This window comes from Lepisosteus platostomus, chromosome 23, assembly GCF_059453375.1.
Source record: "Lepisosteus platostomus isolate fLepPlt1 chromosome 23, fLepPlt1.hap1, whole genome shotgun sequence".
Classification (NCBI taxonomy): domain Eukaryota; kingdom Metazoa; phylum Chordata; class Actinopteri; order Semionotiformes; family Lepisosteidae; genus Lepisosteus; species Lepisosteus platostomus.
The window spans coordinates 12,763,392-12,783,529 of NC_142633.1; the positions used below are offsets into that span (position 1 = coordinate 12,763,392).

At 41.8% G+C, this 20,138-nt stretch overlaps 1 protein-coding gene across 4 annotated transcripts in view; it reads right to left on the bottom strand.

Annotated features, from left to right (window-relative positions):
- espn (espin) overlaps positions 1–20,138 on the bottom strand; it is a 62,744-nt gene that overhangs the window by 25,770 nt on the left and 16,836 nt on the right. For all 4 annotated transcript variants that reach the window (XM_088617110.1, XM_088617112.1, XM_088617111.1 and 1 more), the window contains 6 exons: positions 19,164–19,346; positions 18,010–18,141; positions 14,836–15,049; positions 13,103–13,365; positions 3,773–3,934; positions 1,010–1,202 (listed from right to left, as the gene is read on the bottom strand). In XM_088617110.1, the coding sequence (XP_088473236.1) occupies positions 1,010–1,202; positions 3,773–3,934; positions 13,103–13,365; positions 14,836–15,049; positions 18,010–18,141; positions 19,164–19,346 (1,147 nt within the window). The remainder of the gene's footprint in view (positions 1–1,009; positions 1,203–3,772; positions 3,935–13,102; positions 13,366–14,835; positions 15,050–18,009; positions 18,142–19,163; positions 19,347–20,138) is intronic.

The following is a 20,138-nucleotide window of genomic DNA, read 5'->3' on the forward strand; positions in this document are numbered from 1 at the left end:
TACCAATTGGTTTCTGGTAGCTAAATAGGAATACAGTAAAACCAAGAAAAGGGTATACCAGTGAGCCCTAGATCATATTCAATGTGGCCCAGTAAGATGCCTGATTGATAGCATCAAAAGGTGTAATTAGGCCTGGAAAAGAATATTAAATGACCTGTTTCTGAAGACATCAGCAACTCATTAACTAACTTACCAAGGGTAAACCCTGACTGAAAAGGTCCAGAAAGTTCATTAGATGCAAAATTGGATTGAGTTGCAATCACCTGTTCCAGGATTACTGACAGAAAAGACGAACTGGAAATATGACAACTTGTTAGGTACTTGAGTGTCCAGGGAAAGATTTTTTTTTTTAAATAGCAGTGGTCTTAATTCCGATAGGCAAAAGAAGAAATTAAAACACTTTCATATTTGTCAATTTTGATATTCACTTCTATTATTAGGCTCATTTGTGTCTGACTTCAATTACAGTTCATTCCATGAATCCAGAAATATCCTTATTTCATTCTCTCTTGTTACAGCTCAGTGCAAGAAGAGTTTAAGGCTGAGTTTGGCAAAGAATTCCATTTGCTTGTTAAGTAAGGTGACTGCAAAGGCAATGGAGATCATCACTACTGTTACCTGATGTACAGTATGATGTTCCTTTACTGCCATGTTTTCATCACTTGAATGCTCACAATGATCAATACTCAAGGAAGGACAGTGCCGAGAAAATGAAGTGACTTGATAAAGAAAAAAATAAGTAAGTTTAAATAAAGACCTACCAGATCCAACAAATTGTTTAACATGTAAAACACTTGTCAACCTAGCTATGAAGTGGTCTCAAACAGCAAATGCCAAAAGACACAGCGGTGTGTGTGGTGCTTTGTGAAAGTAAAGCAATTCTCTTCGCCTCTCCATTTTCATCTTCCTCACCTGTAAACTGCCTGAAATCCCAGTTTTCCCCATTCGAACGTGTTGTATCACGAGTGTCTGAGGGGTCTGGCACAGGAATGAGAGAGCGGGTACTCACTTCCTGAAGAAGAGGAGGGCCGGCGCTGGCTGGCGTACTGAGGTGTGTTGTCAGAGGGCAGCGGCGGGGGAGGGGGAGGGGTGGGCTGGCTCTCAGGGAGGGGGGGAGGAGGGGGCGGCAGAGGCAGCTCTTCCCCAGCTCCATTCTCAGGACTGGGGCCACTGTCCGCTGGCTCCTCCAACAACAGAGAGCCCTGGGGAGGGGTGGAAAGGAAGAGTAAAAACATATATCAGTTGCTGGTTCACACACACAGAATGTCGGTATCCCCATCCATCTAAACAGAGCTCAATGTCCTGTACCTCACTTCTCATTATTACCAGTATTCTACCTAATTCCTTTCCAAAACCTTTGAAAAATGTAAAAAAAAAAACATAAAGCATATTTATCAGCATCTGCTGCAAAGCATCAAACTCTTCTCTGCATTTCCCCGACTGACTGTAATGTAAAAGTAGGGCATCACAACTTGTTAACAAGTGATTTGCCTGCACCACTTAACCTTCCAGCTGTGTATATCTTCCACCTACAATCAAACCAACAAAACGTGCATGAACTCCAGGCTTTGCATCAGCAGGCATGCTCCCATTGAGAAGTTGATTAGCAGGGATCTGTGTTCAGCCATCTGCTCTACTGTAACAGACAGACGACAAACACAGAGGTCCTAATAGGCTCAGTGAAGATTACATTGAATACCAGTTGATGGCATTTATTCCAGAGAATGAAGATTATTCCCCAACATCCTAAAGAAATACCATTCCCCTTTTCTTTGATTGGCTAGGTGTCTGCCATTTTAGATGAGGAAAAACTACTATATAGTTATGCAAAGCAATAGCATTCTGAATGGCATTCTGCAATATGTTAAAGAGTCTGAAATACAACAGATGCAGTACACTTTGTCTTCTTATACTGTTTGTGAAATTCAAAGTATGGTTACCTATAAAAGCATTTATATTAGCACATTTACTGTTTGCTCAGTTACTAATGCTGCAGCTTAAGAAGAACATAAGAAGATCCAAATGATCTCCTCTCCTTTAATGCCAGTGGCAAATTGATTCAAGGATCTCAGCCAGCCATTTCTTGAAAAAAGGAAAAAAACCCAGGCTATTATTGACAACATGGCTGGGTAGCTCTTCCCATACTTACAATGCTTTGTGTAAAACAGCTCCTGGGGATCTTGATTTTTCTAAACCTTTTTTTCTAGACTTTTAATTCACTTACTAATGAGATCCATCTGCTTTGTATGTAGAATATCTTCTAAATTCTCGCATCCATTCTGTGCCAATTCCATATCCATCTCGCCTCATTCTACTTTGTTTGAACTCCTTGCCTGCTTTACTGAAATGATAACCCCTTGTTTTAGGCTCTGCCTGTACTACTGCCTATACTACTTCAAAATATGCTTTAGAGAACACCACACAGCCCAATACATTCCAAAATGCAATCAGTTCTTTAAGAAAGTACTTTCGCTCAAAACATCTCTGAGATCCAATATTTGACTTTGTAAAGCAGTTCTAGAAATGTGACGAGCCCTTACAGAAAAAAAATACACAAATGTGCAAACAAATGTAAATGTCACAGTTTGCATATGGGACTTTAAGTCAACCGATAGTAACTTGAGGGGTAAATACAGACAATAAAGAACTTTAGGGTTAAATGGAGTAATAGGTAGAAATTATCTGTGGCTTTTTATTACTATGCCTTGCATGCATCACATGCATACATCTTTTCCACTTTTCTTTTAGCTATCCTTTGTGCACGAATTAGGAGCAGCTCAGACACAAATCACATCTTAATGTCAATTCCACTCTATTTCTTCATCATGTATGTACTGGTAACTCAAAACTGAAGAACAAAGAAAAGACTCTTGAAAAGGAAAGGTTAATGACACAATTAGTACATTATTTTTAGCTTTAGTTTTTGTCAGACACTGGCTGATGAAAGAGACAAAATATTCTTTATAACATGGAATTAAGTGCGAGTACAGTGGAACTCAGAAACCTTGTCTGATTAGGGTTCACTCTAATCAGGATCTGCATAATTACTACTGACCAAAATGTTACACATGTTATAAATGTTCAGATGTGGTTTATTCAAATGAGAACCAATAGCAATAAATAAACCAGTGTCATGAATGTCATTCAAACATATAAACTCCCTCACATTAAAATAATCCCGGCCTGAGACAAATTCAAAACTTGTTATAAAGAGGTCAGGCTTTCTCTTGTGTCTGTCAATGGAGACCACTTACTGTACAAGACACCTAGACAAATACCCATGATGCGTCTCTTGACTATCTTTGATAAATAATTGACGTCTTCACCGTTAAGGTTTATAGTGTCATCACGGGCTTTCAACCCCTGTAGTGCATGACTGTGGAGAAATGGAATTAACTAGCATAGCAATAATCAAAGTGCAGGTACTAGCTGAAATGTCTGAAAGTCGGCTCAAGAGTGACCTTTTTGTAGGTTTATTCTACTGCGTAAGTAATGTCCCCCAAAAGCAAACGACGGGGGGAACCCCAATTCCTGCCACAACGCCAATAATATGTTGTGATGTGCTCTGTGCAGTGGAGCAAAAATAAGGTTTGAGGACTCTATAAAACAAAGTATTAACACCATGTGTTTTGGCGAGTATCAAACCATTGTACTCATGTGAGGTCATCACGATAAGAGCGAGGCAAGTCTCTGGTTACGTGATGCCCTTGAAATAACACTGACCAGAACCCCCCCTCCTCCCCAGCATGCCAGCTTCTGTACTGTCCTGTACCTCCTCGCTGGGTGCCATGGTTTTGCTCCCACGTCGCGTGGCTGTGTCTTTTCCCAGGGCCTTGTAGTAATCCCCAGTGCTGGGCTGCTTGTTGAAGTTCCGGGATTTCCTGTTGGAGTCGACGCGGCGGAGTCTTTCTGATGTGCCCTCTCCAGCAGTCTGCTGCTCCAAACAAGAACGGGGCACTCAGATTTACAGTCAAGCTCGGCTCTCCTATGTTCGTACAGAGCAGGTACAAGTAGCTTTCGCCGAAGGTTGGCAAACGCCACTCCAGAAGTGCAAAACCAGCACTTAACACTGAATTCTCAATGAATAACATTTACATAGAAGAATAAATGCAATTTTGTAAAAAAAAAACTTCATTAATAATTAGTCAGGATCAAATAACCTATAATTAACAATATATTCATGCTTCATTCATTAAAGGTTATAAAAATGGTGAATTACATTTTCTGAAGTGTTACCAAAGAGCCATTCATGGTTTACAACTGTTAAAGAAATCTAGATTTGATCAAAATATAAGTTTATTATGTTGTTGGGTTGTCTAATTGCTATGCAAATCCTAAAGAAAAGAAGGTTTAATTAAAGTGTTAGAGCCCTCAGTCACGACTTAGTTGACTGAACCTATAATTTCGGTATCAGGTGATTTGCAGGAATGATGCACAATAAATAAAATGGTTTTACAAACTTGAAGATTTTGATAGATGAGCAGGCAAACATTTGAACATCATTTCCCCTTCCAATCTGAATGCAGGCAAAGAGACTGGGTATTAGCTGATTTTGAGCAGAAAACACTGCAGTGCAGAAAACAAAAAACGGTTTCCTGCAACTCCAGCGTCTTTATGCAAGATCAGTACGTACATGTGACAAGTGTTGGAACAGATTTATTCACCACAACTGGAACAAAAGAGCTTTTCACAGCTTTTAGCTGGATGGTAATATGCCTGCTAAGCTTTCCCATACTGTGGTCAGAAAACTAAGGAGGTACTGTTATACGGTGACGCAACAATTCACACGCATTTCTTCTTGGCCAGCCAAAGGACAAAGAGAATCGCACTACAGATTACCAGTGCAAATCAGGATGACAATTCTGCCGTTTTCCCGTGATCTCCCTGCTTTCATCATGCATTTAACTGTGCCTCGACATGAGTTTGTAGCAGTTTTCTATACTTCTACCATGGTTTTGGTGCGATCTGGAACACAAGCTGAGCTGCTTTCTGTAGGTTTTAGTGCAGAAGCTTCCACAGAAGCACGACTCATTTACTCTTGGGTATGTTATTCTAAAACCCGTTCTTCAAATGCTGTACAAGACTCACTCGAGCTAATTTTACCCAAGAGGAAATGGGACTCGGAAGCTATTGACTCATTTCCTCTTGGAAAAACTTAATTTACATCTCACGCAGTGCACTAGTGTAAACACCTGCGGGCTTCCTCTTTCCTCGAACATTACTCAAGTTAAAATGATTATGGAAAAAATCCAGCTGACAATCTCGGAGTCAGACGAGCAGCTGTTTTTACTACCCAACTCACATTTTCCTAATGCAAAGGAAGTATTTGCATCTTGAATTTTAACTATAGGGATCAAACAGTAAATGCTACTATGCAGGGCAGCCAGGTGATGAGGATTATTATTTCAATCTACTTGAAATTACAAAACATATTTTGGCTGCAATTAACAGTGTCTACAGCACCTTTTCAGTACATGCAACATCTCTCATTATGTTAATACCTTGTACGGTGAAATGAAAATTGTTGCTACTTTCATATGTTTGGAATACATTCAGGCAAATTGTAAAATAAATCTATTCTGAATCTGTACTCTATGTGGCCAAAATAGATTGTTGGACTATTGATTGATTTAACGATATCATCCAGCTGTTCCTCATTCTGATACCAATATCATACCCTGAAAAGCATGTCTGGGTACCTTCCAAATTCCCACAACCCTTTCTGTTACAAAGTGTCTCCTGTTTATGGTTTGGAATGACAGATACATTATAACCATAAGTTAGGATGATCAAGACCATGAAAAGCAAAAAATGGAGCAATAAGGCAAAGCATCAAATGAAGAACCTACAACCTCATCTCACGCAATGAAAATCACCCCCTTTGCTCTGTTTAAGAGAACTCCGAAGTACTGAACACACCAATCACATGCTGCAACTTAGCTCCACTGAGGTGAATACAGATACCTGCTAATTACCCACTATGGGGCAGATCCTTCCGAATTTCAAGAACTCCCAATGGAATCTGAGGCGAGACATTTATTTCTTAATTTATTCTTCACTGCATATCCTTGCAAGTCCCGGCCTTCACAAGTCTGCATTCTAGTTGGCTTTCATTTGCATTTGACATATTGAGATGCAAGTCCAATAACAATGGCTTTAAAACAGAACTGTGCAAGTATAGTTGTTGCTTAAAACAAGTTGAAAATGAGCTTTACAGTCTTCTCCAGGAAAACAAAATCTGTGTCCCTTCCACCATCTCACCACCTCGCAGTCTTAGCACAGAATGGTGCTGATCGCAAATGATAGCCAGCAGGAGGGACATGAAACAGCAGGAAACCAGATATTAATAAGCAAAACAGCTACTCGCTCAGCTATCTATTCTACAGTACCTGAAACTCTCAATTTGACCTCAACCTTAACCTTTAGTGACCCTCTCATTTTAAAAGGCAAGACTCCTTTTAAAATCAAAAGCATCTCTCAGAGCTTTTGTTCTAGATAGGTCCAGAACTCTAGAGAACTTCTTATACACGAGTTGTGAGCCACATAGTAAAAATAAACTTTGACCTTCTCCTTACAGCTTAAGTTAAATGTCAGTTCAAGGCTAGGATGCTACATAATGCACATTTCAGGACCAGGTTATGATTATTAATAGTACTGATGTAGGAAGGATAGTAGCACTACTGCCAACCATTTTCAGGGCTGAACCAGACCACTGGGATATATGCAGTAGTACAGTACATACAATATACCCAACCTCTCTCATCTGGGGAACTTTGTTCAGTGTTTAAAGAGCAAACAGACGATGAATTACAGAATGTATGAATATTAATTAGTTCTAACTGATTCACAATGCTAAATGCAGATCCATCTAAACAGACTTCCACTTCTTAGAATTAAAGGCTTTATGGAAAAAAAACCCATAATGATTATCATGGTTCCTCTGATGATAGCTTAATACAAAAAAACTCAAAAGTAAAAAAAAAAAATCAAAACAAGATAGCCTCTCTCAGCAATGATAAAATTAAACTGAGAATATTCTACTCATGTAACTGTAATAAATGTAAAGACTATTTAGGTTATTTCTTTTTAGAGTTTTACTCATTAAAGGAAGTGTAATATGTAAATAAAGTGTAATTTGTCCTGGTGTGCTGGAAAAGTAATTTACAATATTCTCACTTTGAATATCTTTAAATAACTCATGGATTCATTTATAACTTCATGAATCTATTGTTCAGAACAGCACCCATGGAATTAAATAACAGCAACTGGAACTAAATGTAAATGACATAAAAAGACAAACTATACATGTCTAAGTTTCTCGTTGGTGAAGCCTTTACAAAAAGATGCAAATATTCTAAAGGTGAAGGAAGGGAGAAGCTGCCCTAAAATACAGTACTCGTTTCAGTTTAATTCATAATTTTAACTGGATTCATGATGCCAAGTCAGGTTTTGCAAAAGTCACATGAAGTTTTCACATTAAAAGTTGTGGATAAAGAAAAAAGCAGCCAGGCTAAATCACAAATGTCCTGTCAATGTCCTTGCACAGGATGCTGATGACACTTTGGCCAAATGCTTCAATTTCAGTTTCTCACCTAAACATTTACATGACATCTGGTTAAAGAAATGCTTGTGGGTCATAACGCTGAAGCTAAAAACAAAAGCAAACGGCTGAACAAATGAACAGTGGAAATACTTTCAGATATATTCATATCAGGTATTTTCTACTAAAACGGGCAGCAAAAAAACATTTCCTAACCTGTGCTAATTTTGACTACTGTGGTTTGCAAACTAATGGGCAAAAGTAAGATCTCTCTTAGCCGAGTAGCAGCTCTGAAAGCTCATTTTCTCCCTTACCTTCTCTGCTTCCTGTCTCCCCTCAATCCCCCGTGCTGAAACAGCAGAACAAAAGCCCAGCAGTGCTGCAAGCCCAGGTGTTACCAGATCTCTGGTCCCTGATACCTGTGTCACTCTACCTGCCCTCTCACTTTACTCAGGCCCTTCATCAATAAAGTACACCTATCACATCGCGGCACCATGATGTCACTGGTCTCAGCCTGCCAATCGCAGGGCTGCAGGGTTCTGCCACTCACAAAGCAGTTCAGTAAAGAACAGGGCTGGAGGAACTCAGGTCCCTGTGGCAAAGGGATTTTGCGGCTCTTTGTAGAGATGTACAAACTTTCCATTTGAAAAGGGCATTGGCTATTTTCAGTTAACACAACTGTAGCATTTTACTGTGGTAAAGGGAAGGTTTTGCCAGCAAACTAGTCATTAAACCTGTGTCAGTTTGTCAATAAACTGCACATTTCTTATTTTAAATGCAACACCACTGAGAATCATTTTAACTACAGTAGAGCACATTCTACACAGAAATAAACAGAAAGAGATCAACCAGGGTGCACATTCACAACTTTCTCACAACTCCGTAAGTACATAAGTATATTATAAAGATTAAGACAACTATTCAATATTGATTATTTTAACCCTTATATCCTAACAGAAAACAAAACCAGAAAAAATAATATTTTTAGACAGATTTGTAATGTAGACTGTGACTCATATCACTCACTTTCCTTCTTTATACACTGCTCTGCCCAGCCACAATCATTTGGTGTCATACCCAGTCCTACTGAACATTTTCCAGGACATTTTTGTCACAATATTTTCACGTATTTCATTGTGGTTATGATTAACACATTAACACTTTACACTGCTTCCACTGTATATTCTTATACCTACACCCTGGCTTCACTGTGCTGTAGAATACTAGACTGTGACAAAACAATGAAAACCTAATGCGAAGATTCCTTAGAATCACAGAATATCCCGGCTTTATACTTTTATAATATAAGACAATAAAGGCCACAATATGGTGAAACGCTGATACAACTGCCCCAATACCATGATTAATTCAGTTTATGAAAGTGTTAAGAGAATGGGGAAGTCCTGACAAGCTTCTCTGCGGCACACCCCATTACCCTCCGGGTCTTCTGACACCACCAGTGATGGACAGGAGGTTCGGTGCTGATTGGAGAAGTACGTCCCTCACTGAGGTCACACTGAGCCTGGAGGTGCCTGGGTGCTCGCAGGGGATACTCTTTTGCTGGGAGTTCAAAGATTCCAGGCTGACCATTACCTCTGTCCCTGGTTGTACTTAACCCTTTATGTGCTGTGACAAGAAGAGGCCCGGTCACAGTGTGCAAATGAATAGACCTGCATTCTAACCCACAACATCTGGGGTAAAGACCTCAACCTGCACATGGAGTGAGTGTCTTTCCCTGTTGAGTCAGTTGGGAGCCCTTGACATATTCTACTAGCACCTAGTAAAATTCTCCAATAGTCTGTCGTCCATTTAAGGATGCGAAAAACCTACACCTCCTGGATATTTCCATTCCAGATTGGTGGAAGTGTAAACTGCACCGAATCCCACTTATTATGCAGCTGGGTTTGGCATAGAGCAGAACAACTTCTGAATGTTCTGCACAGGTCTTACATGGGGAGAGAAGAGTTGGAATGAACAAGTAACAGCCAACATTAAGCAGGAGTGCAGGAGAATATCCTAGTTAGTCCATTGTGTCACTAAAATGCTCACAGAGCTTTTTATAGCTTCTCCATGCATGTTGTGAAAAAGTCAGGCTTGTGGGCTTCATACAAATATCTTTTATTTACTTCTAAGCACATTATCTAACAAAGATGCACTCGTAACACAGTTTAATAATTAGGAGAAACGAATGACGCAAGCAATGGTTGTTTATGGAAATGAAACCACTAACAAATTTAACTTATATTTCAATTACAAAAAGGGCAAGGCGACCTTTGGAAAAACGCATTTCTGGTGCTCATTTTATCTTCAGGCACACTCAGTTGAAGTAACGGTTAATTATCTCGGTACTGATCATTTAGTACACGGTATACAGCTTAGCTTATATAGTTCAGGAGCAGCCTCATACCAGAACTGTTTTATTTCTAGAAAGCTCTCTCAGCGGAGCCTCTCAGGGAGACCATCACTCTGTTGTGGTGTGGACATATTGTCTTTCCCTGCATTGTTGCTGTGCCTTTGTTCCAGAGCTTTCTCCTCTCCTTCATCGGACTCAATTAACAGTATCTCTTTGTGTCCCAGAGAGCTGGAGGACTGTTTAATTGTTAATGAGTGGCAGCTCAGGGATTGTTACCTGGGCCTAGTCGCAGGTGGGAGGTTGGGCCCCGGAGGCTCCTCTTAATTAAAACCCTTCCCTCAGGACCTCACCGCACACATACTGTACACACACTCACGCACGCACGCACGTGTGCGCACGCACCCAGCTCTCTTACACAACCGCACAGCCTGGAACTCCGCTCACATGGGCTGCCAAAGAAATGCTCTGCTCTTGCAAAGCAAATTTCCACGCCAGAACCTTTTTAAAAATGAGCAGCATTTTGCACCAATTGATTTTTCATAAATAACACAGAAATCAACGGGCTAAATGTAATTTTGTTTAAAAAAAGGTCTATTCCGAATAGACAATTTTCCATTTTAAGCACATAATTATCACTCTTTTCTACTGCAGATCAAGTGCCACAAATGTTTTTTATATTTTTTACAATAATATCCACTTTCCATAAAGGGAAATAGAAAGAGGACTGATGTTTTTCGTCTGAATATTGTAATGCTTATCTAGAACCATTTCTTATAATGAAAAAAGTTCTTGTGTTACTCCTGTGAGCTTTCTACTAAAAAAAAACCATTATCCACGTGTTACTGTGCCACTGTAATGTGGGATTCCACTTGGAATTCTATTCCACATGGAGTAGATAGAACATGCCCATAGGGATTGACCTTTCACCTGGAAACCCACTCCTTTATTTGCCCAGTCAGAGGAGCATGGACCCTTATCTCCAGAACTGCTGTAATTCTGCAATTTTAAACACAAATACACAAAACTGTTAATTTTTAACAGAAAAAAATGTTTATTCTGTGATGGGCAACTGAACATTGAAACGTATTTGTACTTCATCTTGGCTGGACTACTGCAATGTCCAGCTTGCTGCGTTATCAAAGAACACCTTACACACACCCCAGCATGTTCGAAAGTAGCAGTTTTCTCATTGGGTCTCATTCTGACATATACAGTATACAGTATATAACCTCTGTTTTAAAATCCCTGTTCTGGCTTCCTGTACACCCGTACAGTGAAGAGTATTTCACTGCAGAGTACAATGCAAAATCAGGAGCTCCGAAACTCAATTGTATTTTCAAATCTCATGTTTAAACCCACATAGATTTTCGGTGTGTATTGTCTAGTATACCTTAAAGGATTTTGTGTGGTTCTTTTGTATTTTTTCTGACATTGTTTACAAGTTTTTTTCCTCCATTCTTTAAAGTTCAGTGTGTTGAGAATATAGGAAAGAAGTTTATAAAAGGTTTACTGCATGATCATTAACAAGGAGCAACAGTCATCATCTTTATATATTTTTTGTTGCATCATATTGCAGATGATCTCAATTTCCAAAGATTCAGAAATGCAAGGACATCTGATATCAGGTGAAGGCATGAAAACTATACTTGGTCGCCTATCTCCAATGTGTTGCACTTTTGCAATTTTAAGTTGCTTTAAAAAAATCTGGACTTGTGCCCTTCAGAGCCTCCTCACACAGCAATTAAAGAAATTAAAGGTCTGGCCATCACAGGCCTCAGTGCAAACCTCTCTGGCAATGAAGATCCTCATTAGCGAAAGGGCACAATTACCACATTGTTTGGCTCCTCATTTATTCACCTACAGACACTAGCAAAAGCAAAGGACATTGTTTGACTGTGCAGCCACCAAAGTGATTAGTTAACAAAACCCCAGCTGACTACCCAGCATTCCTGTTCCTAATCCCTTTGGGAATCCATGTCATTTCACCCCAGCGATTTCCCTCAAGTTTATTCTAGTCCTCAAAATGTCTTTGCAGTCGTGGTCTGATGGATGCAGAGATTAACAGTGTGAGGGTTATTACCAGGTCAGCTGCACTGCAGAATAAACAGTAGTCAAAGGCTTGTTTCCCTCTATTTGTTCAAGAGATGTGCCAGGCAACACAGCTAAACTAGAACTGAGCAGCGTGTAAATGTAATAAGTGCAACTTGTTGAAACACACAATTAATTTAAAAGCAAATAATTTTTAAGCAAAACAATTACTATTTTTTTAAAATGTGTTTGCTGCTAGAAATTCTGCTTCACTGCCAACACCTTCACTATGCAAATATGCTTACATAAGAGCAGGGTTCACTTTGTGTGCCTGGTGCATTTCTACACTAGGTGCTACAGTGACTTTACAGACTGTAAAAAAGGTGCTATATTTCAGATGAGACAGAAAACCAAGGTCCTGACTCCCTGTGGTCATTAAAAATCCCATAGTGTTTTTCGAAAAGAGTAGTGGTGTTACCCTGGTGTCCTGGCCAAATTTCCACTTGGCCTTTACATCTCATGGACTCATAATAATCTCCATCTATGAATCTTCATCATTCTGTTCTCCTCCCCAATGAGAGCTGATATGTGGGGAGCATACTGGTGCACTATGGCCGCCGTCACAGCATCCAGGTGGGGCTGCACATTGGTGATGGTGGAGGGGATCCCCATTACCTGTAAAGCTCTTTGAGTGGAGTGTCCAGAAAAGAGCTATATAAGTGTAAGGTATTACATAGGTATTAATTTTCCCCAAGGTGGTTTCCACTAAGCACAATATGACCTTTGAGTCCAAACAGAAATACCGCTGTAAAATCTCAGGTGAAGGAAAACAATGATGGACTAATTATGACTTCCAGCTAATCGGTCTGTCACATTGCAAACAAATGGTACAGTACGTCATTGGTTTCTGGAGGTACGGTACGACACACTGAGATGTTGATTAAGGCAAGTGTGGAGAGCTGAAGGGTACTTCAGCACTGCAAGTGTGTGGGGGTGCAGTGCTGCAAGTGTGGGCGCAGGGCTCAAGGCGTGTGGGGGTGCAAAGCTAAGGATGTGTGGGGGCACAGGGCTGCATGAAAATGGGGGTGCAGGGCTGAGCATGTGAGGGGCTGCAGAGCTGAAAGTGTGTTGGGGTGCAGGGCCGAGGGCGCGGGGGGGCGCAGGGTGCAAGGTGATCTCACCTCTTTCTCCACGTGCCGCAGGTTGCTCTTCACTTTCAGGTAGATCTCGGCAGAGGACGAGTCGTCAGGGGGGCTGGGCGCAGGGTAGCTGGGTGGGGGAGGGGGCACGCTGGAGGAGTCAGGGGGAGGGGGAGGGGGAGGGAAATCCGGAGGAGGAGGAGGGGCTGCGATCAACACCTCTTTCTTCTGGGTCCCGGCTCCCGTATCTGGATTCAGCATGTCCATGTAGGTCTGCATGTCTGAGATGGCCGTTCCCGAAGGCCCTAAAATACATTCATGGAGCAATTCACACGTCTCCCAAGACAAGCGATCGCACACAGCTCATTTTGGACGATCCGTGCTGAGCCACCTCAAGATGCACAAGAATGTTTTTTTCATGCATGATTGTTTTGTGTCTAATGAGTCTTGTGCTACTGGTTATTTTATATTATTTTTGTAATATCAACAAAAAAAAACTCAATTCAGCTTGAACCCTAAAATCTCTGATCGTCTGACAAAATTTCAAAATACACATTTGAAAATGTTTGGAATTTTTAATAAAAACAAACTTTAGAACATCCTGTAAAGGAAGCATCATGCTGGTGGAAATAACCTTGATTTATAAGTCCTGTCCTCGTTATGGGGGTGGCATGGCATAGTGGGTAAGTCATGACTAGAAGGTTGTAGGTTTGAGTCCATGTGGTCCAGGTGGGGCTGCACACTGGTGGTGGTGGAGGGGAGTCCCCATTACCTGTAAAGTGCTTTGAGTGGAGTGTCCAGAAAAGCGCTATATACGTGTAAGCAATTATTAATTATTATTATATTATTAATGCTGCAGACATTCTTGAGGATCTTGACTCCAGCTGCTCTTGTCCATCCAGCTGTGTAAGTGTGGAACATTGCTGTGTGAAACAGTTTACCATCAAAGGGGAAGAATTGTGCTCTCTCCACCAATTAACTCGATGGAAACTGCGATCATCTCTGATCTGGTGAGGCTCAGATATGTAAATGATCTATTATCTACCCTTCAGCCATGCTGCAACAAAGTCTTTGCTATCAAGAAACCAGAGACAAATCCATTAAAACTGCAAGCAATGACAAACATTTACACTTTAGAAACACTTACATTATGATGTTCAAATCAAAAATGTTGTTAGAGACTAAAGTGAATAGTAAGTGAACATTGATCAGTGACAAACCTGAATTTTCAGGAAAACCTGAGAAGCCAAGGGCACAGCACTTGCAGGTTTAAATCTCACCACTAGATGGCAATGCCTGTCTTTTCACAGAGCAAGCAAGCAACAACAACACATTAAACACAACGAGCCATATGGAATTGTTTCCTCTCCAACGGACGTGGGGGGTTTCTCCTATTGTTTTGTGACAATGGGCAACACATGGCGTCTCATCCAAAAAACGCCTCCGGCCCCAGTGTCATAGTCTCGACATTAGCAACCCAGAAAAACAGATACAGACTGGCGCTCTAGGCTTTGACGTTAAAACCCCCTGCAGAAAGTCAAGGAAGTCATCAAAAAGCCCTCTTCAACATGTGATACCAGGGTTCAGATCACCGTTTAAAATGTTAAAATGTGTAGCTCTCTTTTCTCTTTTTCTGCATTGGACAGTGTATTTTAGGTTATTTGTCTGAGATGGAAAAATGACCTCGTTGTATCTCAAACACGCCCATAGGATGCGAGAGGCACAATCTCCGCCCAGCTCTGTGGACTCCGCGCACACGGGAGCCGGACGCTGACCTGCAGTGACCACGCTCCTCTTCTCCCCCGTGCTGGACTGACTGGAGGTACAGGAGTCGTAGTTGGACAGGGTGCTGGAAGGCGAGCCCATGCCAGATCGGGCTGGCTGGACGTGGGAGGACCTGGTGGTGTTGGGGGAGGAATGGCCGGAGTCGGGCTGCTTGTACTCTAGGTCAGCCGAGGGGTCCCGGGACAGGACACGGTGCTCCACACTCTGTCGGGGGTAACAAGGACAGCCCATGAGTCACACAGGTCAGAAGTATGAAATGGCCAATTCACTGGTCACGTACTCACCAATGCCATTACCAGGATAAATGTGTTGTAGTCAAGTAGAAGACTGTACCCCCTTCTTAGCTTTTACAGCACAAATGTGTTTAAAGCCTGACAATATTATAACCTCTCAGGAATTTGAGATTGGAGCTGTTGTTATAATACAGCCCTCTAGGAACCTCCCAAGTCTTGATGGGAGGCCAGCATTTTAAAGAAGCAGAATTCACTGCTGTGTGTGGTAAATTGAGGTGGCTGGGAGATCAAATCTCAGTGGGGGACAAGCTACACAAACATATATATGAACTGGGCTTTAAAGTCTATTCTCCATCTATGCTTTTTTATTTTGGCATCACCACTTATTTGTCATCATTATATACCTTGTCTGTACACATCCTGGTTATTTTAAGGTTAATTATCCAGCAATAACTTGGGAGAGAATGAGACACACCCACCTGCTCAGCCACCTGTCATTTTACATGTGGCGAGCTCCACTGTGCACTAACAGGAGAGTTAATGACCATTGGACTGGAGCTGTGACATCTCCCGCTGACATCACAGCCAGCCTGCAGGTGCCTGGCAGGTCACTGCTGCTCACCAGAGAATCCCCCAGTGGTGCACAGCCAATCATGTCTCGGCACTTAGGAATCCCAGTCCGAGTTAATGACATCCACCAGATTTGAACTTCCTGTGTGAAGTCTGGGCCTAAGCAAAGTGTTTTTTAACTGTGCCATGTGATTTTCTAAGATCAGTTGTCTTGGTGATCTTCACATGAAGTTTTGGATATAGGGATCAGGTGCCTGAGTGCTATCTGTGGCAGGAAGAACAGTTTTGATCTGCCCTTAAAACATATCAAAGAGCAGCTCTCTGTAAAACTAGTACCCATGATGCAAGACGTATCAATTTATAATGTAATCACAAAGACCTCCATAAATATCACTTTTGGTGTCAGAAACAGCATACCTGAGTATGGTTAAGTTTGTCAAGCCATCACTTCAGAACAAGGGTTAATTGAACATGTGCTTTGGTACAGATTATCTTCTGGTCCAGAGTAATTACACTGAAATTAAACCTGTTCTTCTTTATTAAACCCTATTTTGAGAATTTTCTTTGTACAACCTATTCTACATTCTATGACCTAGTCCCAGACACAGAGGCTCTGATCTAAATATATGACTCTGACCTCTGTACTCTGCATTATAACGCTATTGCACCTGTGAATCAGGTTTCACTACATTTTATACACAAGATGCCAAAGCACACAGAACACTAAAAGCACAGTACATTGTGTGGCCTTTTCATTTACATTGAAAATAGCATTGTAATCTGTTATTTTATTACAGTTCTCAGTGATATATTGTGCTATTCATTGACCGTATTAGAAGATGTAACTGTTAAATCAAAAGATTGAACCTTTTAGTCAACCTGACTGTATGTCACACTTCCTGATGTAACCTCATCTACTCTTTTTCCCACCTGGTCTTTATGAGCACTTGATAATCAAACACAAACTGACATCTGTTTCACTTTGCCACAAGCTGTATTTAAGGCCACCAGCCTTTCTGACTTTTCAGTGTCGGATGTAAGACTGTTCTGCTAATTCCTTGTCCACTGAAGTAAGAAGACAGAACTACATAGTCTGCGCATAAACAGACTCCATGCTGTTAAACCATGTCTGAGCTTTAGCCTTGATTCGAAGTACTGCAGTGCAGTTAAGAGAGTAAATTAAGCATTTTCCCCCTTGATGTTTATCGAATGGCAGTAGCTCTCGTTTTAATTATCCCAGCTGAGCGGTGCTAGAAACTCCTTCCTCCGTCAGCAGTAACACAGTTCAGGTCTGTAGTAAACACTCCTCAGCCTCACAGCTTCAATGCCACAATAAACTAAGAAGGAAAGCACAGATAGCTCAATAAAACCGCTCCTTACGTTACTGACTCCCATCTTGATCCCGATCTCTGCCAACAGCTCCAGATCAGACCAGAGAGGGCTGGATTTTACAACTCTTCCCCATCTCCCCTCTAGTTCTGCCGCACATCCTCTAAGCTCCAGAAAAAAATAACACTCTTCTCCACTGATCTCCCGGGTACGGAACAAATGTTCCCAACCTCCCCAGAGTTAGAGAGATAAAAATACAGGTCAGAGGAAAATAAGCCTGGGCCTGGAACTGCAGTACTGTTCTGCTCAGCCACCTCTGCCACCTTCTTATATTTAGACTTCTTATAATTAGAAAGACCTGTTGGCTTGATTGCAGGCAGGGCAGGGGGGCTGAAAGAAATGTGCTCTGAAGAAAATTGAGAATTTATGAGCACAATGCACAGAAGCACATGATCAGGAACACGGACTTGTACTATTTCAGAAACGGAGCATAACACCTCCCTTCTACAGAGGAGGTGCAATCAGCTCGTTCCTGCCCTTGTGAAAAATACAACATATCCAGAATCATGCAAACGTATATACTATATCACATATACTATTATTATCATTTATTCTAAATATAACCTGTTCAACAGATAAAAAACATCTATAAAGCTACTATATGATGTTGAACAAAGTTAAAGCACATCAAAAGAAAACAAAACGACCTATATAAATGGTCATTCTGAATAAAAAGAGGTTAGAGGGTATTTTATTGCCCGGTCATTTTGAAAGCTTTGTGGCAACAAAGAATTTGCATTAGAGATTTAGAGGATAACGTCACTTCACGCTGACTGACCTAAACCAGTATGTCCTACTGTATTATTCTGGCTTGACCAGGCTTCATGATCACGTTACCCGTGTCCTGATTGATGGAACACGACTCCCGCTTGAACCCAGGAAGCTGACAGGTACATCTGGATGCCACAAGGAAGGATAGGAATGGCCAGGTGCTCAGACTGTGGATCTTGGCAGGCTGTAGGCCTCACTCACCATGTTTTCCACTGTACGCAGGTACTTGGCACACTGGCTGTGTCCATTGTAGTCAGCAAGGTCTGCTGCCGAGTAGCCATCGTGGTCTCCGATACCCAGGTCCACTCCGTTGACCACCAGAATCTGGCAACACTGCCGTGGAAAGGCACAGACAACACCGTCACAGACAGTATAACTCTATAGTGATAACAATGTTAATGCCAGATTGATATTTCCATTGGTTCATTGGAATCATACCACAGATATACGAGTCCTGTTGTGTTTTTACAGCACTCATTCACTAAACCAACACAGCTCAGAACCCTATAAAGTGAAACAAATCGAGAAAACACCTTTTACAGGATGTAAAAATTGGAAATAAAACACAAATCCATCTTTCAAAGGCGCCAGGAGAAGGGCACAAGTGACAGCCAGAATCTGAATTCCACAGGTCTCACCCTGCTATCATCCAGCAGTGGGCTGTGCAGGACATCGACATGCTCGGAGAATTAGATCTTGAACACATTCTCCAAATAATCCTATTACTGTAATACGAAACCAAACCACAGAACCTGCCAGCTCAAGGCCACAGTATACAGGTTCATGCACCTCACAAGAAAGTACTAGGTGCTTTCAACTCATATATTTCCATTTCTTCTTCTAAACTGACTCCTCCCTGCCAGGTTTCGCCGGAGGCTGTCTGCTTTCCAGTATAAAAACAAAGAGAAAAATAAAAACGATCAAGGGTCTAAGTGTTTTTTTTTCCTGCAACACAAGAAGGGCTGAGTGCCCTCGTCTCATTTGCAGCCTATTAAACTTGTTTAGTTACCAGCAGCTAATTGATCTTAGGAGGGCATGCAGTTCTTTCTTGAACGAAGACAGGTATGGGCTTCCACAACACGGCTGGGTAGCTCGTTGCACACTCCCACCACCCTCTGTGTAAAGACGTGCCTCTGGTTATCAGCCGGTAATGCAATCCCCCCTATATTTTACCGGTGTCCTTTAGTTTATTGTTGACGGCTGAATGGCATACTCTATCCAACCAAAGACAAGAAAGGAGAGCTACTACAGCCAGAAAAGCACAGCATTTAAAATAAGAGTTGGATTCCAGGTAGAAACCAACAAAAAAAAGATGCCGAATGAATGGTGCACGGAGTCAACGTGCTGAAGCTCACCTCCAGCTCCCCATTCTCCGCTGCGTCGTGCAGGGGGGTCCCGCCCCAGTTGTCGCAGGTGATCTCCCCTCCGTGGAGCAGCAGCCAGCTCAGGACCTTGGTGTGACCGCGGCTGGCAGCAAAGTGCATGGCAGTGGCCCCATCGCTGTCCCGGTCCATCAGGCTGATGTCTGTGAAGCTCATCTGGACGCGGGGGAACGGAACGGCAAAGAAAAAGAAAAAAAAATAATCACCGCACGCAAGGGGCAGCAACTTCCTATGATTCATTTTCCAACGGCTTCTACTGGCGAGCAGCGGGCACAAGGCCGGGTACCACCCGGACGGGACGTCAGTCCACCACAGGACACACACACACACACTCACGCCAGGGCCAAATTTCCCAGAAACCAATTAACCTGCCAGGATGGTTTTGGATCGAGGGAAGAAACAACAGCACCTGGAGGAGACCCCCGCAAACATGGGGAGAACATATCCGATCCATGCAGATCGCACCCCAGGTCTGTAGCTGAACCCAGGGTCTGAGCACTGCTAACCACTGCGCCAGTGCTCGCCTGTCTCTTTCCCTTCTTTTCAAAATGCTTTCTAATGCAATCAACTAAAATAAATACAAGGGCTTGAATTCAGGACTTTTCCCTAAAGTGTTATAGGAATGGTGTTGCTCACAGAGACCCAAGAAAGGGCAAAACCATAGAAAGATATGCAGGAGAGGTAATGGTGTCTGTGCATTAGAGATTACATATCACATTGACCTAATTAGTCTCACTCGGACAACATCTGTGCAGGATACGTATGTTTACAATGTAGGAATACAAGATCCCAACAGCTGCCAAATGACCTATGGATTTATATTTGTTTGTCTGTATGTACAATAGCTCGGAGTAGGTTCTGATATGCTGAGTCTCTTCACTGCCATTTCAACTCACATTTCAGTTAGTACAAAGTCAGATTAAGGCACTGAGAAACATGGCTTGGAGA